Here is a 26,497-nt window from a genome sequence, read left to right on the forward strand (position 1 = left end):
GACGGAGAAAACATACTATTGTTTTACTGCTATTACTTTTTTTCTACTTATTTATATTTAAAAAAAAATGCGTGACATATTTTTTTTTATTTTACTATTTTGGTAACGTGTATATGTAGAATTTTTATTATGAAAATAGATTGAATTTAAATAAACATGTGACGTGAACAGCCAAATAACCATGACGCAGGCTAAATGACGAGAGGTAATAAATTCTGGATTGATAAAACAATTGTATGTCAGTCATTTTTAGATGCGAAACTTTTTCTTCCAATTCCACTGGAAAACTCATTGAGTGATAACTTCGGTCTATTGAATATGTTCGGAATTCCTGTGGAAGTTTACATATGCATATTTAAGGTCATAGTTATCTCATATCAGTACTGCCTGCATAACGTTTTACTGTAGTTATTTTTCAATGATTTGATTTTAAATGGAAATGTTGACCACACACTGGTCAACCCCCTTTAATTTTTACTTCGACGTATTATCTTCTGTTGTCTTCTGTTCCAGTTCCCTCTCCCTCTCTCTCTGTCTCTCTCTCTCTCTCTCTCTGTCGCTCACTGTCACACACACATACATGCACACACACGCACCTCTATACACACACACACACACACACACACATACGAGCACGCGCAAGCGCGCCCTCGTACTCAAACACGCGCACGCGCATACATACACACTCCAGAAAACCCCCTCCAAATATTTAATCATTTCTCTCCAGCTTGTCTTGGTGCTTTTGAAACTGATGAATACGAATCGCGGGTGAAAGCCCCTCCAACCGGGTTTTGGCTAACTGGCTGAGTCGCCGTTGAACGAAAGCAGTAAGTAAGAAGGGGACACGAACGCAGCGATCTACCTACCGGCGGGCGGCATGCAGGACTGCGTACGCATATGCACTGTCTGTCGCTATTGAGACCGAAGAAAGGAAAGGAGAAACAAAATACAGACAAATACATCCGAAATTACAGACGCTCCAGAGGGAGCGGGGGTGATAACGGACTAGAGAGAGAGAGAGAGAGAGAGAGAGATAGTGTGAGGAAGAGGGGGAAGAGAGAGAGAGAGAGAGAGGGGGAGAGAAAAAGAGAGAGAGAGAAGAGTGGACTAAGATTGTCCAAAGGGACTAGCTGTGTATTTTGGTTTCCAGGTTTCCGGTGGTGGCGGCAGTGGTGGTAGTAAAAAAATAACATAAAAGACTTTTCCTTTTACTGCTGTGACTTGACTTCACCTTGAATGAAATAGCCATGAGTTCATATTTTGTAAATCCACTGTTCTCCAAATACAAAGGAGGCGAGTCACTGGAACCAACTTACTACGACTGCAGGTTCCCCCAGAGCGTCACCAGGAGCCATGCGCTGGTCTACGGTCCGGCGGCCGCAGCGTCGGGTTTCCAGCACCCGTCTCACCACGTCCAGGATTTCTTCCACCATGGCTCCTCTACCATCTCCAACTCGGGATACCAGCAGAACCCCTGCGCCTTGGCTTGTCATGGAGACGCGTCGAAATTTTATGGATACGAAACTCTTCCGAGGCAGACGCTTTATGGTACCCAGCAAGAGGCGAATGTGTCGCAATATCCAGACTGTAAATCGTCTTCCATCAGTAACACGGCGGAGGGACAAGGGCACTTAAATCAAAACTCGTCTCCGAGCCTCATGTTTCCTTGGATGAGACCTCACGGTTAGAATCCTTTTTAATATTGTTTTGTATTACTTCCGTAGGTTTAAGTTTAAAGGTGCATTTATTGGCATAGACAGAGGATATAAAGCCGCAACAGTTGTGTTCTCCTCATGTGAATCCAGTGCATCATTCTGTAAAAAAAAAAAAAAACACACACAAAGGAAAACATTTTGTAAGTGTCGCTGGCAAGAGCATGCAGTTTTACAGTAATTGCATTTTAATAAATGTTAACTCTAGAACTGTGCTTACTAATGCACGGTGTCCATGCCAACACTGCTATTGCTGATCACAAGTGATAGAATTTATACTGTCATAAAGTAATACTGGTGTAGAACAAACAGTGAGAGAGTGGTGTGATTTCCATGAATGAGCAATGAATCAGAAGTGCAAAATCATACTGTATGTGTGTCAGTTGCGTTATAGCACAATTTATTATTATTATTAATATTGTTATTATTATTATTGTTGTTGTTGTTGTTATAGTAATCAAAACTAACCCTGGCGACAATCCTTCTTCTCCATATTAGAAAAGACACGTGTTTGGTTTTAGTAAATCACATTTTAATGCATCTGACTACTTAATGAACGTCTCAACTGTCGATGCCATCAGTATTTATTATATTGCTATCGTTAAGATGAAACTGCTGACACACGAAAAGAAAAGTTTGAAGTGTAATAACCGGGACGAAACTGAAATTCGATATCTTAGGAAGCACAACTGTCATGCCCTGTCATTGACAAAAAGACAATCTTAAAATAGTGCAGCTCATCTTTATCTGATTGATCAGTGATTTTTAAGAGGACTGTTTAAAAACTTAAAAGGTGTTTTTTTTTGTGTCTTCAGTATCACGGATTTGCATTTATCGCCCAATATTAGTATTTATATTAAAAGTGTTAACACCTTGGGTGCACGTGTGCTTTATTTATTGTGTTTTACATATATATCATTGTATATTTGGTTATATTATATTGGACTGCAATACAGTTATTGATCATGATCAATTAATTTATATAGTGCCTTGCATGGTAAAATCTTAAACAAGTAAATATAAGCAAACTTTTCAAACAAGCACACAGTACCAATTCAAAGCAGGCATGATTTGTATTTAATAAAAAGCATGTCCCTTTTCTGCAAAATATATTGGTTTTATCCCCACGGTATTCTATAAACCTAAATCCAAACTATTCACTTCATAATTATTTCTTTGTTGAAGAACAGAGTGAAACATCTGCAAAAATGTGACGTGGCAAAATCCCGTCCCTTGTCAGTGGGGTATGAGTGGACCTATTTAAGGACACCCACGCAAGGTGCATTTTAACAACATTTATTCTTAACAATTGATATAATATGTTTGGCTGTTTTTTTCCGTGCAGCTCCGGGAAGGCGCAGTGGCAGACAAACATACAGTCGGTATCAGACACTGGAGCTGGAGAAGGAGTTTCTGTTCAACCCTTACCTGACCCGCAAGCGCCGGATTGAAGTCTCACACGCCCTGGGACTCACCGAGCGTCAAGTTAAGATCTGGTTTCAAAATCGGCGCATGAAGTGGAAAAAGGAGAATAACAAAGACAAATTTCCTGGTCAGAGAGGGGACGAAGAAGAGAAAGTAGACGAAGAAGGCAACGACGAAGCGGAAGGAGAGGAGAAGGAAGTTGAAGAGAAAGATGAGAATAAGGAGTGATTTTATGGCCTAGTCTTTTTATGGTTCTGTGGCGAAGAGAGAGGGGGAGAGAGAGAGAGGGGAGAGATGTTTACGACTATCGTTTCACTTTATTGAGTCTGGAAGTGGAGGAAAAAAAAATCACATAGACCTTAGCTACTAAAGCATTTTCTGTTTCACTTTAAAACCCTCTCTCTTTGTGACTTGAAACGGGAGAAATGATATTTCCACTTCAACAACGGTTCACTCGCAGGCATGAGAAAGAAGCTAATCGAACAATAAGAGAAAACACACACACACAAAATGATAATAATAAATGCAGCTTCTAGTGACAAGGAATGGATTGGCGGCACCAATAAAATGACTATTGACATTATTTCCATTTGAAAAAAAAATGTTATGGAATGTGTTAACTCTACAAATTCATTAAATTACTACCTGTTTCATTTTAGCTGTAAAAAAATAACAGTCCATGATCCACTAGAATGTACAAGACGTGCACAAAAATGTATACTTGGTTAATGAACTTATCCAATGTCTACTCTTATTTTTTATTTTGGTCTTTTTATATACTAAAAATGTGAACGCAGTCTAAAAGTTATATTTTGCGCACTTTTAAAATACTTAGGACTATAGCCTGGACACTTTCAGTAAAAGCTGATCCTTTCAAAAAGCGCTGTAGTGCAAGAATGAAAAGTCTTGGAAGTTTCTAGTGAACTGTTTATATTTAAAAGTGTTAAAAAATCGGCGCTGAGATAGGCAGCCTATTTTACGAAAGTGCTTATGCTTTAATTCTGATTTTTTTTTTTTAAATTAAATTTCATTTTGAAAACAAAAATGTACAACTGAATCAAGTACATAGTTTAGAACCAGTTACCCTTTCTTATAGTTTAGAGTAAACCAATATTAGTATCAGAAATAAAATAAAATAAAATCTCCCTTTGACATTCAATTCATCGGGCCGTATTTTGTGCTGCTTTTTATTTAAATAGATAGCACTATGTGTAAAAGTAATATATTAATATTCTGTTATGACTGATCTTATGTGCATTTTAAGGATTTCCAGGGAAGTTGAATTTTCTCGAAATATTTCACAAACTACCTAAACGGGAACCTGCAATAAAATCCATTAGGGCTTGCAAAAGGCTTCCTGGAACATAGATGTTACTTGACATTACTCACTTTTTTGTATTCTCTCTCTTTTTCGCTCACTCTATAGTGATATATATATATATATATATATATATATATATATATATATATATATATATATATATATATATATATATATATATATATATATATTCTGAAAATTATACTGGTATATACTTCGAGAGAAATATCAGGCTACTAAGTAGCAGAAGACAGCTATTAAGTAATATATCGCTACCTATACTCGAAGAAAAAAAAATCTTCCTTTTTTATTATTATTTTTTATTGTATGCTTCTATGATGTTGTTTGTTGCTGCTTTTCAATTCAAAATAAATTTTCCCAACAACTGAAACTGCCTAGTTAAGCGCACAGTACTGTGTTACTTAATATTGTGCTAATGGTGTAGCGTAGGAGTAAATGCACTGAATATAATCTTTAAGCTATATATCTTGTATAACCTGTTGTTTGCAACATGCTTGTTTATTTGTTTTTGGGTGAAATAGTTTATAATGTTCACATCATGAATGTAGAAATCAGTAGTACCACTTCAACCTCCCATGTTGCCAGAAGAGTATCTTTGTATTGTCTATGTGTTGTTAAAAAATAAACATTGTTTAAAGATTTGTCTTTTCTGACACTTTTTTTTTAAATAAAATGCAATGAAGTCAAACATTAATAATGATATTTCCCAATATTTATATATGTATTTCGTCTTTCCTATGCAAATTTTCTATTCGTCCATTTCTTAACCTGCTCATCCTTAAGGAGCAAGGCGATGGTGTCTTTACTATGCAGTCATGTCAGGCACAAGAAAGAACCCAAGTCTGGAAAGGGTGCCATTCTTTCACAGGATGTACACGCGCACACAAACACACACACACACAAACACACACACACACACACAAACACACACACACAAACACGGACACACACTCTCCCATTCAATGCACCTAAAATGAACGTCTTATGGAAAGAAAACAAGAGTTCGAAGGGTACAACTGATGCAAGCATGACGAGATCAGGCGAACTGCTAACAGAAAGTGGATAAACACATGCAGGAAATCGATCTATAAGGCTGTTGGGCTGAGGCAGCAGCACTCACTCTGTCGCACAAAATGGCAAAATAGTGAATAGTGCCGAATAGTGATACTAAATTCTTCAATCAAATTTACAGATAGATAGATAGATAGATAGATAGATAGATAGATAGATAGATAGGTAGATTGATTATTTAAATATGTTAACATTTTAAAAAACATGTTTACCTGGTAACTCGAGTAAACAAGTATGTTTTCCAAAAGGACAAGCAAAATAATGCAGGACAATGAGGAAAGTTTGTCGCTTGTCTTATGCATTAACTGATTCATGAAAGAAATTTCCCTGGGCTATTATTATGCTTATCTATATCTATCTATCTATCTATCTATCTATCTATCTATCTATCTATCTATCTATCTATCTATCTATCTATCTATCTATGTTCACATAAATTAGTAATATTTTTATACTAATCATCGTATAATTAAGGCCAAATAATGACCCATAAGACAAATTATTATTATTAATAATTTAAAAAACTTTCTCCATATGAAATCGTTACGACTTTGGGTGATATAGAAAGGTCAGAAATTACACGAGGCCCGGTTTTCTTGTCAAAAAATAAAGGCTGTTTTGGTCTTCAACCCACTTGGCTTTATGGCTGATGTGTGTGTGTGTGTGTTGGTTTGGGGGGGGGGGGGGGGGTGTTCTACTGTTATAAACCTGAAGGCTTTCTTCTGACATTTAAAAAAAGCAAATTCAACACTTTGTAAATTAAATAAATGATATGCAGGACAGATTATATTTAAAGAGAATTTCAAATAGCTATTGCTAGCCTCCCATACCTGAAAAAACTGAATGAAGAAACTCCAATCAAAATAAGCATTGTTCCGAAAGGTATGCAAATTTAAAAGAAGAACATTACAAAGGTAATATTTATAGCAAAACGTCACTACGCCCTTAACCATAAAAGAGCAGTTCAGCTGGTTTGCTGGCGTTTGTAAAGAATCTCACACCTTAATATAAGCAGAGATAAAATCTATCAAAATCGGAAATCTTCACTCAACATATCTTTAATTACCTCGTGTTTGATTTGTTTTTTCTAGAATAGTTGTAATCAATTTTATTGTAATGTAACTATCAATTAAGAATGTTAATAGTTCATACTGGCTTTTTAAGTTATTCATTTTGAAGGTTTCACCAAGCAAGTGTTGTTGAATATAATTTTTCATCTATGGATCAGCACTTAGATGTTTTAGCAACACTTTGTTACACATCTTGTAAGATACTGTATGAAACTCCGAATGAAAACAGCGGAGCCTTTGATAACTATGATCTTCCTTAGTGGAGGAAATATACAGTCCCCCTTCGAGTTTATTCTAAAAAGCACATGTAGGCAAGCTAACTGGCCTTTTGTCTTACAGTTAGTTTAGCGTAATTTTGGAATTATGCCAGAATAAATAAATATATTGAGAACCCTTACACAACCACTGTTGCTACATCTAAAATGAATCATTGGCATTATAAATATTATCAACTACTTAGCTGCACGAAGTGTATGGGACTATAATGCGTTTCCACTCACGAGAGTGATGAATTGCCTACATTTTAAGGTTATTTAGGTGAAAGTAGCCAAGATGTTTACATTGATGCCATAGATAAGCGATTACAAGATTCCTCAGATATACTCACGGTTTGGGATTTGGCGAAGATAAAAGTTTTCACTTTTGAAAAATGAAACCGGATCTGGCATCTGGTAGTCCTAACACAAACATGCAAAAGATTTGATGAATATATTTAAAAGAAATTAAGTGCCTTTTACATCTGACCTCCTTTAAAATATCACTTGAAATATTATGTGTGTGTATATATATATGTGTGTGTGTGTGTGTGTTTGTGTGTGTGTGTGTTTGTAGGTTCGGTTGTACAAGAGTTTATCGTTTTATTCTTAAACTCATTTTTCTCAGATAGATAGATAGATAGCCAAAAATAAATTAACCCTTAAAGTTTATATATAAAAAACAGTGTTTCAATATATTCCCATACAATTTTAAGGATTACTTTAAAACCTTTAAGCACTGGCGATTTTGCTGCTAATATATATTATGCTTTTATGCTTTTTCAAAATATATATTTATCCTTCAAAGAATATCAGGAAACGCATATATGTAGTGTGGTTTATAAGAATTAGCAGTATCCCTAACTAATGAATAACCAATAGAAATGTAACCAATTGTACCATAAATGTAAGTCGCCTTGGACAAAGGACTCAGCCAAATAAGTAAATGTAAATGTAAAGCTACTAAACAGTTTTTAATATAATTATTAGCAGTTAATAGTCGTTGTAATATTAGTGATAAATGAAATGTTTTAATTAAGCAGCCACATATTTTTAAAAAACAAGCTATGAGTGCAGGATCATATGCATAAAAAATATTGTAAGCATTCGTTGATGTAAACAGCTTATGTGATGATGAGGACCTAAATTGTGATGCGAAACAAGTAGCAAGTTTATTCATTTAGTGTGTTTTCGTTTATTTGATACTAATAAATTAAATAACAAACGTTACTAAAATGTCATGAATATATCCAAGTGCGGAAAATATAGTAACTCAAGAACATTCTAGATTTTTAAAATGTTTAGAAAAAATACTTTCCACATTTAAGTGCAACTGTTGTTTTTCTGATATTTTTTTACTTTGAAATCTTTCCTCCTTCTCTTTATTTTTTTTCCCCCTTCATGTGTTTAATGACACATACAGTTTCCGCTAAAGATTGCTATGGTGTTCGTAACGTTTTTGGCATTGTTTCTTTTTTCTTTAATGGTGACGATTATCCCCTGCGTATTGGAGACACCATTGTTTTTCGGAGATCTTTTTAGGGCAGTCTCTTCCTTCTGTAAGGTTTAACTACTGCTGTAAAATTTATGATAGGTCTGTAAACTGATTTCTCGTATCCGGTAGCTCAGCGTTTTAGTATAGTAAAAGGGGAATAAAAGTAAATGTACTTAAGTACAAAAGTAAATAAGATGGACAATTAAACTGGTATGCTGTTTTATTGGTTGTTTTCACTCACTTGGTGAAGAGCAATAAGAAAGCAGGTTTCCACAGCAGAAGCAAATCTTACAATACAATATTCGCAAAAAAATAAATAGGAAAGCATTACAAGTGTGTGTGCGTGTAAATCGCGCGCGCACACATGTAATGCTTTCGTATTTATTTACACACGTATATATATGAGTACATCTATCTATCTATCTATCTATCTATCTATCTATCTATCTATCTATCTATCTACTATTTTCCGTAGAACTTAGTGTTTTAAGTATTATCATGAAGTAATAGATACCAAAGTGTAGAAAAACATTTTTTAAATACTTTCTACAATGTGCATTATTTTAGTTTTTACTAATTAGTGGACGCTTCTGGCTTTTAAAAGTTCATGCTGTAAATTAAAAAATCCCTTTAAAGTGCACACTTTCATAGTTTGAAGAGACTGCAGAATGCTACTCAATTCATTTGCAAATAAAACGGTATTTATTAATGGTATGTTTTGCGATTTGTGCTGCATATTTAGCGTTTTCATAATATACTACAAATATGCTTTGAATAGAATTCAGGAAAGATATTTTTAATAACCCTTTGAAAGAAGCTTTTATATTTTATGCCAATTTTTAATTTTCCTCAATAGTCAAGAACTGCAAGCCAATTAAATAGTTGTCAAAAAAAGAGCGTGCTAACAGCTAAATAACTTAAACGGTGTAATTTTGCTTGACTTCTCACTTAAACGGGCGCGAAAGACACTAAATACCTAAAAAGACAATTTAGGTATTTAAACTACTTCTTATTTGTACTGTTTATATCATTACAGTTCGACGGTACATAGATAAAAAAGGCCTCCAATTAGATACGCGTCTTGATAATTCGATATAAAGACATTTTACATACATACACGGCGAGGAATGCAGTACACTTGCGCATACTGTAGGGGAGAGGCAAAAGAAACGTAACGCTTTCTTCGTTGTTTAGAGAAAATTTACAGCTGAGTGATAAAAGTTTACGAGGAAGCTGGCGCGCTGATTGGTCACGAGGAGTCATGTGGGCTCTCCTCATGAACGTGAACTTTTAATGTGGCTTTCCTTTATGAGGGAAACGCAGTGTTTCTCTGCGAAAGCAGTCCAACTGGTGCCAGGGACTGGTTTTTGACATCACGTTTCTTATTTTTTCTTAGATTTTTTGAGCAATTTTAAGGGGCTGCTTCGGGAATGAGCCGATTTCCCCCTTTTTGCTTTTACAATAATGACTTTATGGTGCTGTGTTGTGCTGTGCTGTACTGAACTGTCGCCTCCCACTCCTTCGCCCCTAGAGGCTAAACAGCTGAACATTTCCTTGGGAGAATTCAAAGATCACAGAGACCAATTGGCTGTAAATACCTTTTTTTTACTCTCCTCATAATCTATGCGATCATCTAAAGATAAGACAATCGTTTCTTTTTTATTGTTCTTTTGGATAATTATTTAGAGAGCGACGTGTTTACTTCGGCATTGTCTTTTGAATTTCTTTCACTGTTTCTGGACATAACAAATGTGCGTCACCCGTAAAGACACTGGCAACATGGGTAAGTCTGTCTCCGTTATTGGTTTTAACTGTTTATCTAATGATCCGTGTCCAAAAGTAGCAAAGTAATGATGTAATGCCGTGCGGGCAAACGGGGTCGATCGGAAAAGAGGAAATCAGCAAGCATTTTCTTACATATGCTGAGGCTTCTGTCCTTCTTCATTACTAGATCATGATGTCACAGCGTCTCAAATCCGTCTTCCTTGAGCTCATTTAAGTGACCAAACTAATTAGTTGTTTCTGGAAATGTAACAGTGACGAAGGTGAATATCTTTATAACTTATCAAATTTTCACTAGAATTGATTAGTAAACTCTGTTCTTCTCTAAGCTTGGAGCATCGAAATGTTTGGTTAATTCATTGGGTTAATTGTATAAATATGTACATGGTGCTAGGATTGTATTGAAAATTTTGAAAAAAAAAAGTAATTATAACATATAAGTAAAAATGATGAACTTTGAAAAAAAAAAACTAATGTATTATAGATTACTTTGAGAAGACATCTGATTGGCTCTTGAAAATGCACAATTTAGCTTTGGGAGTACGTTTTTGAAAATAGGTTCTTTACGTTTCTTTTAGTTCATGTACAGATGACACATTTTATTTATTTTTCTTTTAAGTTGTTAGCCTCATGTTGACGTTTTCACATACGTTTTACGCATCTTTCTGGAGTTTCAATACTGGATTAATGAAGAGTTTAAAAACTGAATTTGATGTGAAAAAGCAAAATGAATATTACATGTGACATGAATTAAAGATATGAAAAATATTTTAGAAGTCATTGTCTCATACTGCTGATAATACAAAAAAATTGCATTATATTGTCCACAATTTATTTATATATATGTATTTTAAATTCTTTTTTAAATTGGTGAAACACCCTGACTTGTTGTGTAAAAGAGAAGGAGTTGGAAATGTTTCATTTGAAGAGTTGTAACTGTTATTGACAGTTTAGGTCAATGTTATATTTACAGACCTTGGTCCTGGCCTTGCAAAATATCATTTGGTACACCTGACAACAAGCAACTGTTGTATTACTAAACTCAGGGTTATTAACGAGTATGGTTGTTTTTGGATTAGAAAGAAAGAAAGAAAGAAAGAAAGAAAGAAAGAAAGAAAGAAAGAAAGAAAGAAAGAAAGAAAAATATCCTGTTTTAAATAGTTTTATTTTATACATTGTACTTGATATTGCGTGGATAAACTTGATCAAAATAACCTAATAACATGAATCCTTTCAAATAGTACCATTGTTGTTGCCTTTGTTCATTCTGATAATTGTCTTCATTATTTCAATTCCACTAAATTTGAAGTGAACTTGTTTGCTTGCTTTATGGGGGACATTGTTTTAATAAGATTAAAATAGTCAAATGAATGTGCCTGAAGCAAAGACTCTTATTTAAAATATACAATCATGGAATGTTTTTCTGTGCTTGAAATAAAATAAAGTGTGCAGATAATTTGTATAGTGCAATTATCATATCTGGATTAACCTTGAAGGCAAATGGAAAATGTATGCTGTTATGCATTATGTATCTATTTGTTGGATAGTGTTTAATTATTCAAAACTAGCCTTTCTGTTGACATTGGTTTTGCTGTGGTGTGTATACGTCTGCGTGGAAGGATTGTGTCTAGTGTGGTTACAGTTATTAATACTTTCAAAATCGATATTTTTTTTTTTACTACTGGCTAAATCTGAAAATTTTGTTTAAATGTGTGTATTGCTTTTAGTGCCTGGAGAATTCAGCTATATTTGAGTTTATTTATAATTTAAAAAAACGTCATACAAACAGTGATCAGAAATGAGTAAAATGCTGCAAGTAATATGTATGTATGGTAACATGCTTTGTAAGTCGCCTTGGACGAAGGTGTCTGCTGAATATGTGATGATACAACTACTACTACTACTACTAATAATAATAATAAAAATAAGAGTGACTCAATAACTTCTCCCTCTCTGTATGTGTTTGTGTGTGTGTGTATTTATATATATATATATATATATATATATATATATATATATATATATATATATATATATATATATATATATATAATATACACACACACACACAGGGGTGGGAAAAAGTAGGTTTACACTTCTGAGAGATTATTCTTGTATTATTATTAATTTAGTAATTATTGTGTTATTTAGTTTTATTATTTTTCTTGTTATTTGTCTTCTTCTTAAGCTTACTGTTTTAGCATACAAGAATAACCTGCATGTCTTTTTCCATACAAACAATTGTAAACCCAGTTTTGCCCACACCTGTATAAAAGCGTATATAGGTTTTGAATTGCAAGGTGATTATTATTATTATTATTATTGTTGTTGTTGTTAATAAAATCAATTTGTTCGTCATTTAACAACATTGATTTAAGTAAGGATTTTCTAAGGACGCAATTATTGTAAACAGGGAAGTAATGCAAATAAGTAAATGTAATAAAATGTTTGCTTACGTGCACTAGATTTGACAGCTGAAACGTTCTCTGTTTGTTTCATAGTCATAGCTTCTACCGCCTTAAACATTCCTTAGGAAAGCAATTTTTGTTTTGCAGATGTGAGTAACATTTCTAAGTAGCATTGTCATAGTAAACCTGAGGTGCCAAAAACTTGACATCATATACTCCAAAGCCACATTTAACCTACTTATGTAATGTTTATTCTTTTATGTATCGTCTTCTTCCTTCTGCTGAATTTAAACACAGGATGCTTGTTTACAAATGCCGTCCTCTACTGCCACCTTGTGTTTATTTCTTGCCATGTCACGTGGAAGTATATATAAAGTCATAGATAGATAGATAGATAGATAGCGCTTCCATTGTAGACTAAAATGTATACCGTATCAAAAATATCTGGCAAGCCTTGCCCGACCTTTTACTAAACAAAAGAACTCACTCTAACAAAGAAGATTCACAAATTAAGCCACATTCACTCAAACATAAGTAAAAATAACGAGAGAGTCTTTACTTGTTTCTTTATTGTTAAAAGTACAAATAAAAGTCCGTCACAGACCTACGACATGCCGTATGCCGTACATGATACATAGATTAGTAATTTGAAATTTTTACAGTTACACACTTAATAGACTACAGATTAACTCCAAGTTATTCCCAAAAGTCAAAACATTAACGGTAAATTATCTGTTTTTAACTTTTTTAAAATAATAATATGTTTTTTTCTTTCTTCTTCTTCTTCTCCTCCTTTTATAAGTGTAATTACCACAAGTAGTTATTTCGGTTGCTTCTAATGTATTGAACAACAAGTATAATTAACCTTGGCCCATTCGGCTTATGCATATTTTATAGTTGTCAAAAATACGTGATTTACAGGTTTGTAATAGATATGAGTAAAAAAGTACTAATGTAAAGAACTAGCCGCTTTAAGTGTGTTACAATGCAGTGCTGAAAATAATCACAAATGTTGTCAGCAGTTCCATTTGTGCTTATGAACTTCGGCAGATACATTATGTGCATCTTCCGATACTTTTGCATTTCCACACGAGAGCTCTTCTTTTCATCCTGCAGAAAAGTCGATCATCTAAACAGACCTGAAATTCACAAAAAACAAATTAACAGATAAGGAATATATTACAATCATAAAATTCTGAATTATTATTATTATTATTATTATAGAGAAATAGAAAGCAAATAAATAAAAATACGTTTATTTTTAAATAAGATTTACACTCTCTTTGTAATTATCTTAGTTATTTAATTATTTTTTGTTTTCATTTTATTTATTTTGCTAGAAAGAAAAGCAGGTTAAAATAATGATTAATTATGGAATATACTTTCCAGTTTACCGTTGTTTAAGTTCGCGCATACTAAAACATCAGAGATGCAATAGACTAGCTCGCATTGAACGAGTACTGCATTCTAATAATATTCACATGTATAGTATTACTTTCTTAAGTAATGTTTTTTTTTTTAAACCAGCATTATTTTCAATTATTAATACATAATTATGTTGATAACATCGGGATATCGTTTAGCAGGACTATATATATATATATATATATATATATATATATATATATATATATATATATATATATATATATAAACATTACTTCCTTATCATTTTTCAAGTACGACGAATGTATGGGGCTCTTTTCATTGAAGCGGACGATAAATATCGTTTTGCGCAGATTCTGTTTTTCTGGGATTATTTTACCTTTGTAAATTTCTTTTTCACATGTTCTTAACTTGTTTTCCTGTCCGTATTTCTTTGAATCAGAAATGTAACGTACCAAGTGCATAGCTTTGAAAGGGATAGAAATATTGTTTAAACGTAAAGTGCTATTTCAATTTTAGAAACATACTAATCAAACTAATGGAAACGGTTGCTTAATGTGGGTCATAATTATGCGATGATGACAGACTTGTGAAATGTCACTAAGGAATATAATAAAAAAAAAATATTTACATATATTAATTTCGTAAGAAAATATATCCAAAGTAGCTTGCAAAAACTGGTGAAACAAAACAGAAGCTATCAACTCTGTCATGTGAAATTAATTCAGAAGGTACATCAACATAGAAAGTAATTCGAAAACATGGTTTAGTTCTAGGTTTAGCTTTAAATGCTAAAATATCGGTATATGTTTGACTGGTATCTATCTATCTATCTATCTATCTATCTATCTATCTATCTATCTATCTATCTATCTATCTATCTATCTTCAGTATATATGAACTTTTACGAATGATATTGCTTTTAAAAAGAAAGTATTAAGCATTGAAAGAACAAAATAACTGTTAATATTTCTGTGAGAAATTACTGGTGTGAGAACACAAAAGCTATACCCCTTTGTGAAGTTTCTTTATATTGAAAAGTCAATGTTTATATTGAAACAAACTGGAAAAAAACGCTTTAATCGTAAGAGCAATTTATAGTACATATAACAGTAATTTACTGTATATACTAGTATATACAGTATCTATACACAAAATAATATCGACAAACATATATATATATATATATATTATATATTATATATTATATATGTATATATGTATAACATTAAAAAGGAAGTAGCGAGCATTATGAAACAACACAATGAAAGTTAATTCAATTACGCTTAAAATGAGTACAAAGGTATTTCATTTCAACCCGTAAACAGTCTCATCCTCCACGCGTACATATCACGAACATATCTAGCCACTTTCAATTCATGATCCGAAACATTTGATGTTCAAATAATAATAATCATTAATATTAAACAACAGCAACAACAATAATAACAATAATAATACTTTTTAAATATGAAACGAGTTACAGATATTAGAAATTACCGAATGATTACTATTATGAAAAGATCGATCAAATCTCAGCGTATTTCAAATTACAAACATAAATGTATATTTAAATGGAGCAGATAAAAGAAAATTGCTTCTTTTAATGTTGACCTTTAACGTAAGTAAGTATAAATTTCAAACAGCACAACTTTGAGAGAGAGAGAAAAAAAAAAAAAAACAGGCATATGACTGAACGCAGAAGCAAGTGACAAGATACTAGATTGCTATAATTGCTCTGGCTGTTCCGGCTTGTTTTGCATTCCATCGGTGGTTTGAGCGTCGTTTACGGAAAGAAATTTGGTGCATTTTTTTCACAATACTTGAAAGAAAAGTCACTTTTTGGTTTTGAATATCTATCTATCTATCTATCTATCTATCTATCTATCTATCTATCTATCTATCTATCTATCTATCTATCTATCTATCTATCTATCTATCTATCTATCTTTTTTTATTTTCGATACAGACCGGTTTCTTACTAACAGCTGCATAGGCTTCACTTCTAACACTTCCAAAACAGACCCGACCCCCTTTTTTTTAGTCTGGTTTGTCTTTAGGGCTGTAATAAAACACTTTAGCGCTCCAGACTGCAAATCACACCGTCACCAGAAATGCATGTCTCACAACAAAATGTTGTTTAGTGCCTACAAATAACGCCAAGCAGCTGCACAGCGCTTCTCCGCTCTTTATTGCCTTTTTGTGTGTGTGTGTGTGTGTGTGTGTGTGTCAGTCACTCTGAATCATTCTTGGAAATTTTACTTGAAGATTAGGCAAAATATGATTTCTCAGATCAATGAACCGTAGATTTTTAAGAAATGTTATTAGTAGTCAGTTGAAAAAAAAGTATATAGCTCCTTCTGTATCCCATGTCTGTCTGATCCCCCCCCCACCCCCCCATACTCCCCCCACTCCACCCGGCCCACATACCAGTTCTATTACTCGGGCATTGACATACCATTGGATTTTTTTTATTTTTATTTTTTATTGATATTCATTTCATATAGAATACTCACTAGAGAGAGTATTATCACTTGAACTAAAGAATGTTTTGTTGTTGTTATATATAGCTTGTTTGTATTTTGCTGGGTCATTCTCTTAACCAATATAATATATTTTCATTGATAAGAATTTCATATTCCAGAAATTTCTGGACAGGAAAATGTAGGGAAAAAAAACTCCGCCTGATTATCTCATCATTCACATTTTGCCTAACAAAGAGTGACTCTTTTTATTTATATATGCGATTAAACTGATCCCAGTGTTGATAAAGTTCTTCTTCTTGACACACTAAACACGATTTTTGTTAACTTAACAGAATATAACATCTACGAAACGACAGAAATAATTGAAATTAATTTCATTCCAAATAAGAGTGAAGAATATATACACGGCTTCAAAGAAGTTAATGGCTTTGGAATTTCAATGAAGCGTTTCTAAATTAAAGGAATTAGTGACCCTTCTCAATACATTTACTTCTGAGTAATGCTATTTCTGCCATTTCTTTTTTTCTGTTTTTGCTCGGATTTTAATTTAGATTTATTGCTCGTATGTTTTTAATTTTCTCCTCTCTTTTTTTTTTTGTTGGGGGGGGGGGGGGGGTATATTCTACGGTTAGATGGATGACTTGATTGTAATAAAGGATACTACTACTTGAGAAATAACAAAAAATACAGGATTAACTCGCCAAACCCGCTGTGATATTATATTTACTGCATGCGATTAATAGTATTGCGTGTGCAATTGCATTTAAAAGCTTGTTTACACGATAAACAGCGTACGTTGGAAACGTAATATAACGTAGTGCTATTCTGTGTCCGAAAGTGAAACGGAGTTGTGTAATATATACAAGTCCATATAAGTGTGTATGTGTGTGTGTGTTTGTGTAACCTTAATCATATATACAGAGTATAGAGCAACAGCTGCTGAATCAAACCCCGGCATCCTTCTGTGTCCTTTGTGCAAGTTTTATTGCCTTGAATTGCATCGCAGTCTTTCGCAGGAAATGACCATAAAACCTTTCATCCAGGCTTCCTTTTTCTGTGGGATATTTATCTCGTTTCCTCTTGTCGATTCATTTTAGTCCGCGTTTCTTAAATGAAATAATACAAAAAGAAAGTGCGTAAAGAAAAAGAAAAGCGAGATTACCGAAATCCCTGCCCTTTTTTTATTATTGGGATAAATTTACACTTCGATTGGCGAAGGTTTCATTTACAAGTATGTGAGGGTTTGCTACAACCTATTTAAAAAGAGCAGAGCCAGAGCAGTAATGACACTTTCCACGTCTGTCTGTAAGTCGTAAATGTGAAAAAACAGACCAAAAGAAAAACACGAATGAAGTTAGGGTTAAATCTCCAATTCGGTGACCGTACAGATTTGAACCTATTTAATCGAATAGGCCGAAGATAACATCAATTTGAATTGAAATGAAATCATTTTTTATCAACGTTTGCAATCTAAGTCAACACTTGCAATATCAGTTTTACTTATATGGGAACAAGTAAAAAAGGTAGTTAAAAATGTAATAATTAATAATATCTAAGAACATAATCGTTTTTTAAACACTCCATTGGGTTATAATGCATTCGTCATAGTGATATAGCGATCGATAAAACACACCCTTAAATATATATAAAAATATAAATAAATATATATATAAACAGCTGCGAGTTCACATCTTCAGTGCGGCAAATATGGTGTCTATACTGGGCTGATTCGAAAGAAGAGGATGTTAATCCTTTTATTTTATTTATTATACTATACGGCGGTTTAACTTCTGTTTATTTTGCTGAAAGCATAAATTAGAGATTATTTCGAACTGCGCATCAAATTTATCAGACGTACAATTCGAAAATATAAATAGTGCACTCTCGAAATGCGTACCCCCCCTTGCCTAAACGCTTTTTTCATTTTGAAACTAATCTTGCAATCATACTGTTATTACTGTAAATAAGTTTATTAATGACAAAATTCCTTACTTACTTTTTATGCATACTTAGTTTCAGCTGGGAAATCAACAGAGGCTACGCCAATTTTTCCCCTCTCCTGACATCTGGCTCGTGATTGGTGGAAAACTGGTCAGCTGACTTTGTCATTTTGTCCGTCTTGGAGTGGAGCCTTCCCTATAACAATCTAGTTGAGCGTCTACACGGGAGCCCAGAAAATAATATTATAGAAATCATTGAAAGCGCCAGAGAGGGAGAGTGGGTGTATGAGAGAGGGGAAGTTATGAATTCGTATTTTGCTAACCCGTCACTCTCTTGTCATTTAGCCGGTGGGCAGGAGGTCTTGCCAAACGTGGCCCTAAATTCAAGTGCCTATGACCCTGTTAGGCACTTTTCATCTTACGGTGCAGCAGTGGCTCAGAACAGAATTTACTCTTCACCTTTTTACTCGCCCCAAGAAAATGTTGTTTTTGGGTCGAGTCGTGGACATTATGACTATGGATCTAATGTGTTTTACCAAGACAAGGAAATGCTTCCCAGCTGCAGGCAAAACACTTTGGGACATACAGCACAGACTCCTCTCGCACACCAGGACTATAGCAGTGACCAGAGCAGGACTCCTCCTCAAGAGCAGAAAGCGAGCATCCAGATCTACCCGTGGATGCAGCGGATGAACTCTCACAGTGGTAAGTTTTACAACGCCGAGAGATAAATTAAATAAATTGGCCTGTTTTACGACCATCCTCAGTAACAGAACAAGCCCAGCTTTTTTATGACCTCATAAACCATTACTGCAGCTCCATCTCGGTTGCTATAAAAGGCCTTTTTTATCTGTGGGAAACCCCTTTTGGTCAAGTGACGTTAAACTCTAACAGCAAGAAAAAGAGAGAGAGAGAGAGGGAGAGAGGGGGACCGTGTAAAAGAGGCACATGCACAAAAGATACAAAAGTAGAAATAAAGCAAAGAGGAATTTTTATTATGAGGCATGCATGAAATATATATACAGCCCTTCTCGGAGCAAATAGTCTGAAATGATTTAGCATGTATTGCTTGTTCTAATCATTAAAGCTCCAATTTCTTTAATCATTTCAAGTCAAAAGATTTTCACTGAGTAAAGAAACTTTCATTTTCCCACATGTGACTTGTGGTCTAATGTTTTTTTATGATACTGCATGAAATTCAAAGCCAAACGGTAATAGTTAAAGCATGTGTATTGTTCCAATAAGTACAACAAATCACCCAAGAATGTCAAAATGTTCTTCTTTGCAGGAGTTGGCTATGGATCGGATCGACGGAGAGGTCGCCAGATATACTCTAGATACCAGACCCTCGAACTGGAAAAAGAATTTCATTTCAATCGGTACCTAACCAGACGCAGACGAATCGAAATTGCAAATGCACTTTGTTTAACAGAAAGACAGATCAAAATCTGGTTTCAGAACCGCAGGATGAAATGGAAGAAGGAAAGTAACCTGACCTCCACTTTGTCGAGCGATGGACCCGCGTCCGGCTGCCAAAAGCAAGAAAAGGACGAAATTGAAGAGGAAACGGAGGAGAAACAGAAAGAGTAACGTCGAGCTTGAACGATAGAAAGAAAAATCAATACTGTAAAATAATAATAGTAATAGTAATCGAAAAACAATAACTGTACTGTTTTGTTATATCCCTGAAATAAACTACCTATTCCATTGGCCTACCTGTGCTGTCAACGCAATTAGGTAATAACGGTATGCAAATCGGACTCATTTTAGGGCTTGGAGTGACCACATAATTTTTTTTAAGACATAATTTCTTGTATAGTTTCTTTCCATTTATATATATATATATATATATATATATATATATATATATATATATATATATATATATATATATGTTAATGTTTTAAATTAATTCTGTGTTATGTGTAAAAAATTCCAGCTGCTGTATGTTGCTGCGAACGTATGTTCTTATTGAGCTAAACATGGATTTTTCACGGGATAAAAGTAGTTAAGTACATATTGTTCATTCACTTTTCGTGGCTGTTTACAGAGTTGGTGCATCTGCTTTTTTTAAATGCGTGTAAATAAACGCTATATTGAGCTTTTGTCCTCCGGGTAGCTGCCATTATGATCAAATATGCACACTGCAAGTTAATGCAATGTTTAATTCCAATACAATACGATTTCTGACATATAGATTTCTTTTCAGTGTTACTTTTCCCTTGCTATGTATAAAGGAAACATTCCCGTGGACAAAATAAATAAATAAACAAATAAATAAAATTATAATAATAATTAAAAGTGTTACGGTCAGTCTACGGGCTGGTTCATGGTATTAGGGATTGTGAATATTTAAATTTTGACCATACTGTGACAGCTAATGTGAACAATTTGCTGCTTTGTTTGTGGTAGATGTATTACTATTTATGTTTAGTACTGTATTTGAAAAAGTGTCTTATATCCGAAATCAGAACATAAATAAATACTTAAATAAATAAATGCCAACCATATGAAATGTACTTCATTTTTATGTACTATTTTCAATTCATATTCCAACTCCTATGTTCAATATTTAATAAAGTTATTTTTTAAAATGCACTGTGAGCTTGTAATGTTGTTGAACATCATTCAAAGTTGGATTTTTCTTGGTGTAAGTAACTTCCTGAAGCAAAGGTCAAATATTGTTTGGTAAAATTGAAAATAAAATATATAATGAGATGCATATGCGAGCATTAAACTGACGAACACAGTTTTCCAATATTATGAATCAATTGTCCTTTGGAGTTTCGAGAAAATTCTTCTTCTTTGAACACTAGCTACTTTATTGCATTTACCAATACACGCTATATTAGTAGAAATTGTAGTGGTATAAGATTAAATATTACCAGTCCTCATTGAAATATGTCTCTTTCATTTATGCATCCATTTGTTTTTTTTCTGAATTGTAATGGTCAGAGTCACGATTAATATTATTATTACTAATTTTATTGCTGTTGTTCAATTAATGCATCATCGCCAAAATGGTTGTTTGTAACATATACATTTAAAATATCCTAGTCCTCGGAATAACACCAATTTCCTAATGTAGAAAAAAGCAACCAGACCTTTGGGAATAAAGAATTTTAACTGCGCTCTGCATTGTACTATGTAATAAAACCTTTCTTCAACTCTTTTTCTACTGCTGCTATAACTACAAATTACAAGATAGATAGATAGATAGATAGATAGATAGATAGATAGATAGATAGATAGATAGATAGAAATTGTATTAATCACGAAAGAAACTGAAGTTTCTACTAGTACTACTAATAGTAACACAATCACCGCACCGCACCAATCACCGCATAATCACCATCAGAGCAACAACAGCAGAAACAACAACAGTAATTCTAATAATAATAATAATTATTATTATTATTATTATTAATAAAGTTATGTATTATTCGGAATAATGCATCAGTTATGTATGGTACTTATTTATCGTGAGCCGTACAAAGTTTTTAATGCCTAAGGTGTCACGTTTGGCTCAAATAACGCAAAATGTATGAATTATATGAGGCAGGTAAAACAAAATTTTCAATATATTTGTTAATTTAAAAGTATTATATGCAAAAACCTTTTCTTTACAATTAGAAGTCCAATTTGAATTTTAAAAGAGTGAGCTTCTTGGAAAAACAAAAGAAATAGTGATGATCGCTTTTTTTCGCTAGCACGCATCATAGATGCATAACTGAAACGATTAAACATATTCTGGGGAACAACATATTCATTATTATTATTATTTTTATTATTATTATTATTATTACTCCTATTCTAATATTCGTTTTACAGTACCCTGTTATTTCGTGTCGGAAGATAAAAAGATTATGCGAACTGAGCGGGTTGGACAATGGATGGATGGATGAAATTATTATCCGCAAAGTCGCGGTAAGCAAGTGCGTGTCTTAAATTCGTCATATAAGTCTAAATAGCAGCAGACCTCTAATTAGATAATAAATATTGTTTTTTAAAGTTGAGCAAAACAAATCTAGCAGCATGTTCACTGTAATCAATGGGTCACATCGCAGAAAGAACGCCAGGATATCAGGCAAAAAGCTACAGTTTAGAAAAGGAAATGCCAGGCAAAATTCCACAATTCTTACAGTGCCTGGAAAAAAATCGAAACTAAATGTAGATATTAGTAGAAAAACGGAACTTGCGTTTTAAACGCTATGTAGAAGTGCTTCCGTGACCTGCAAATGACATTTCCGACTTTATGCTGGGGTGTTTAAAAGTGACTTTGATTAACTGCATTCCTGTGTGTGTGACAGTATACAGTTCAATTCAGATTAACCGTACTTTCACGTACAGGTATGCATACATTTAATCCCTGCCCAATGTATGTCTAAATCATTTAACGTATTTAAAGAACAGTATCGTTTAATATTATTCCAACATTGCAAATCAATTTTAATACAATTTGAAAAATTGCAGTCTACCTGTGGAGTACAGTAAGAATATTTACCATTTTAGATTTAAGGTGTGCGACTAGCTTGCAAAACTACACAAATTATGCGTAATTTCGACCAAGGTAAATGCCCCAATTCCATACGTTGGGGTCTCTACGCGATCGCAATTAGCAGTAACGTTATTCTGGCACCAGGTGACGCTCTCGATTCATCGTCCTCGCCACTAGCCGGCTCTCAAAGTCCTTTTTTGCCAACTTATCAAACACGTTTCGCAGTGCTCCATCAATAACCTCCTGGGGTGATGAAGCCAAATTTATGACTGGCCAGTGCGTTCACGTGATTCCATTTAAACATCCCATATTTGGGCAGAGCACGTAGAATAAAGAAAATCGGAGATTTTCCCCCCACCTATAAATCCTGCTCTTTTGGGGACAAAGGACCCCGAACTTCTGAAGGGCCACAAATCAAACATAATAATATAATAATAAAAAAAAAATAAAACAAATAAGCGCCCACTGTAAATCGGAGCATTTTTTTCATTACCACAATGAGCTCTTACGTAGCCAATTCATTCTATAAGCAAAGCCAAGAGGCGCCTGCCTATTCCATGCAAAGTTACGGGAACTATGGATCTGTATCCGAGGTTCATCCATCCAGGTATTGTTACAGTGGGTTGGATCTGAGCATCACTTTCCCTTCCTCTGCTCCTTCAAACTCTCTCAGCCGTGGGGACATGACTTCGAACCTACGCGGGAGCCTAGGAGGAAGCTCACAGGAAGGGTCCGCCTGCGCCGTTCTGGGGTCGCCCAGGCAGGGGCCGCTCAACCTTGGGGTCTACTGCCCTAAAGCCGCGGGCGAGAAGGGCAACCAGAGCAGCCCCAATGAAGTCAAAGCAGAGCCGGTACAATCCGCCCAGACAACACGGGCACCTCAGCACAATCTGGAGCCGTCAGAGCCACAGCAGCTGAACCAGCAAGCACCGCCGCAGATTTACCCCTGGATGACCAAACTGCACATCAGCCACGGTAAAACAAAACTCCTCACTCGGGCTCTCCCTTTATCCCTCTCGCCGCGCGCAGTACTTTCTTCGCTAGATTTTTCCTTGTTTTATAGGCCGTACGGGCCAAATAATAAAACCACCGGTCGTAAATTTTATGACAAAGGCATCAATTGCTCGTAAAACTGTCCGGTTAAGGGTAAAAGGCGATATACGCCCAAATTTATGACAGCATAATTGGATCAGAGAAACAAAACGTGCAATAAAATCTCTCCAAGTAATATCTTTATAGGTGCAAATATATTTAAGAATCAGATATAGTTATGAATGGATGAAAAGCTTTTATTAAATTTAGACTCTTTCAAACAAATTGTAAAATATTCTAAGGAAATCTCTCTGAATTGCTACTTGATGCTAGAGTCTAGCCATCTGTGCATGACCCCTTTGTGTGCCCATTTCTTCAGTTGTTTAAATGTTTATGCACCTATAGAGGCAGGTAAGTTTACTTGCATCGTCCTAATTAATGAATATGCTTACTAAAGGGACAGATCTCGGTTGTATGCAATGTCCAGTTTTCAGGATGTGAAGTATGCCTTTTAGCCTGATGTCAACGGTATGAAACTCATTTTGTGTTGTGTTTTCGTACCTTACCAGATTCAGATGGCAAGAGGTCCCGGACGAGTTACACCCGCTATCAGACTTTGGAACTTGAAAAGGAATTTCACTTCAATAGATACCTGACACGCCGCAGGCGGATTGAAATCGCCAACAGTTTGTGTCTTAACGAAAGGCAAATCAAGATATGGTTTCAGAACCGACGGATGAAGTGGAAGAAAGATTCCAAACTTAAAACCAAAGATGCCATTTAAATAGCTGACATTCATTCTTAATTCCGATAAGTGAGACCAGTATGTAAAACGAGGAGATTCAACTTCACTCCTAGAACACGTGGAAATCCGGAGATTTTCTTTTTTCAACTTTCTCAATTGTATTTTCTTTGTAAATAATTGTTTTGTCTCATATATGTAAACTGCATCCAGAAAACTTAATTTATTTTGCCATTGCTCTTAGAACAACCTTAATGGGATCAAACGGTTATAAGTGAAGGATACATTTAAAAGGCACTTAGATCAATTTTGTTTGAAATCTGAAAGCAATTATGGAAGAACGTGAAGGCACTTTCAAAAAGAAGCAATTTGCACACTCTTTTAAGTTCAGTTCGTGTGGAATATACAGTTTTTAGGAAAGCAAAACAAGCGGCCAACGAATTTATACAGAAGGAAGGTTGTTAGGTGTTATGAACGAATTGGCCATGCCGAACAAAAAATTAAAACTGATGTCACTGGATGTCTCGAAAGAGTTTCACCATTTCCAATGTAACTCCCAATCCCTCACACAATACTCGTTTCTTAAGTTATCGTTTGTAAATATATCAGCGTAGTTTCAAATTTGCGTGCTTTCCTTCCCCTGAAATCATTTTCCCATTTCGTTTTATTATTCAAGTTAATGTAACAATCATGCTTGGGGGGGAAAAAAGACATTCTTTAACCCTTATCCTCTACTTTAAATGAGTTGGAGAAAGTCAATATCGTTAAATTAGCCTCCTTATTTTCAGCCCCATTATGTGATGCCAACTCGATACTAAAGGCAGAAAAGTTCATTTTCCGGGGAGAAAAAAAACAAGGGGGTTGCTTGAAATAAAATTAGCATGAGTTGAAAAAAAAAAAGAAATACCTTGGATAAATTATTTACTTTGCAATTTGTACATTGATGTGTTGTACAATAAAAAAAAGTAGCATTCCAGATTTGTCTGAAGAATATCTTTATTTGACCACGATATTGCGATTGTGTATGCTATGTATGTGTAGATGTGTTTGTGTATGGCTAGACATTGAAGGACCGCTGTAATGGATGACCTTGTTCTTAAATACTCATCCCTGTCTAAAAAATCTTTTCTTTTCTGTTTGCAACTTTTAACACAATTATGAAACGTTTTGATAATGAATATATCACTATAGTATATAGTATAGTATATAGTATAGTATAGTATATAGTATATTCTATCTATCTATCTATCTATCTATCTATCTATCTATCTATCTATCTATCTCTATCTATCTATCTATCTATAAAAAAATCTATCTATCTATCTATCTATCTATCTATCTATCTATCTATCTATCTATCTATCTATCTATCTATCTATCTATCTAACAGATAGGCAGATAGATAGTTTATCGACTTATATTATTAATACAACCGCCTTTCAGTTTTTCTGGTGTAAAAAGGCAGACTGTGCTGTTTTTGCATTTATCTGAATTGTATATGTGACATGCTATGATGGATACTGCTGCACACTTTTGCTCAATGTAAGTTTAGTTTCTTCCTACAAGTCATAAAATCCACTCCAAAATAAAAGGAAAATCTTCCCAAACTATCACAAAAACCATGCAATGGGTAAATTCAGTACTGGGAATAGTATACCGCAAACACGTAATGTGCCTTTTAAGTTAATTTATCTTATAAATGTACAGTCTTAAATGAACTATCACAGAGTCAAAGTTTTTGAGTTTGATTAATAATTTGATTTGATTAATAACGTTTATTTAATCTAATCTAATCTGATCTAATCTAAAGTAACCCTTAAAAGTGTATATTATGTGAAAAATGGACCCATATAT

The 26,497-nt window shown here is 34.1% G+C and overlaps 3 protein-coding genes across 4 annotated transcripts; all 3 read left to right on the forward strand.

Moving 5' to 3' along the window:
- Positions 1-363: 363 nt before the first annotated feature.
- Positions 364-5,120, forward strand: hoxc8a (homeobox C8a). The gene is made up of 2 exons (XM_028798583.2): positions 364-1,683; positions 3,058-5,120. The coding sequence occupies exons 1-2, from the start codon at positions 1,248-1,250 to the stop codon at positions 3,363-3,365; spliced, it is 744 nt and encodes a 247-aa protein (XP_028654416.1). The 5' UTR covers positions 364-1,247; the 3' UTR covers positions 3,366-5,120.
- Positions 5,121-9,651: 4,531 nt separating this feature from the next.
- Positions 9,652-20,162, forward strand: hoxc6a (homeobox C6a). Of its 2 annotated transcripts, XM_028798587.2 has the most exons (3): positions 9,652-10,152; positions 18,717-19,076; positions 19,660-20,162. In XM_028798587.2, the coding sequence occupies exons 1-3, from the start codon at positions 10,119-10,121 to the stop codon at positions 19,959-19,961; spliced, it is 696 nt and encodes a 231-aa protein (XP_028654420.1). In that variant the 5' UTR covers positions 9,652-10,118; the 3' UTR covers positions 19,962-20,162. The 2 variants fall into 2 exon arrangements, with proteins under 2 accessions (XP_028654420.1, XP_028654419.1); XM_028798586.2 differs by lacking the exon at positions 9,652-10,152 and having other exon boundaries at positions 18,674-19,076.
- A 2,770-nt stretch (positions 20,163-22,932) lies between these two features.
- Positions 22,933-25,727, forward strand: hoxc5a (homeobox C5a). Its single transcript, XM_028798588.2, has 2 exons — positions 22,933-23,844; positions 24,471-25,727. The coding sequence occupies exons 1-2, from the start codon at positions 23,367-23,369 to the stop codon at positions 24,683-24,685; spliced, it is 693 nt and encodes a 230-aa protein (XP_028654421.1). The 5' UTR covers positions 22,933-23,366; the 3' UTR covers positions 24,686-25,727.
- Positions 25,728-26,497: the final 770 nt, after the last annotated feature.

Source organism: Erpetoichthys calabaricus, chromosome 3, assembly GCF_900747795.2.
Source record: "Erpetoichthys calabaricus chromosome 3, fErpCal1.3, whole genome shotgun sequence".
NCBI lineage: Eukaryota > Metazoa > Chordata > Cladistia > Polypteriformes > Polypteridae > Erpetoichthys > Erpetoichthys calabaricus.

What these genes read in the sequence shown, in the direction of transcription:
- hoxc8a (XM_028798583.2), top strand. Translation starts at nt 1,248, where the DNA reads ATGAGTTCATATTTTGTAAATCCACTGTTCTCCAAATACAAAGGAGGC. An exon ending in TCCTTGGATGAGACCTCACG is followed by an intron (nt 1,684 to 3,057) that starts GTTAGAATCCTT and finishes TTTTCCGTGCAG; the next exon opens with CTCCGGGAAGGCGCAGTGGC.
- hoxc6a (XM_028798586.2), top strand. Translation starts at nt 18,674, where the DNA reads ATGAATTCGTATTTTGCTAACCCGTCACTCTCTTGTCATTTAGCCGGT. An exon ending in GCGGATGAACTCTCACAGTG is followed by an intron (nt 19,077 to 19,659) that starts GTAAGTTTTACA and finishes TCTTCTTTGCAG; the next exon opens with GAGTTGGCTATGGATCGGAT.
- hoxc5a (XM_028798588.2), top strand. Translation starts at nt 23,367, where the DNA reads ATGAGCTCTTACGTAGCCAATTCATTCTATAAGCAAAGCCAAGAGGCG. An exon ending in CAAACTGCACATCAGCCACG is followed by an intron (nt 23,845 to 24,470) that starts GTAAAACAAAAC and finishes GTACCTTACCAG; the next exon opens with ATTCAGATGGCAAGAGGTCC.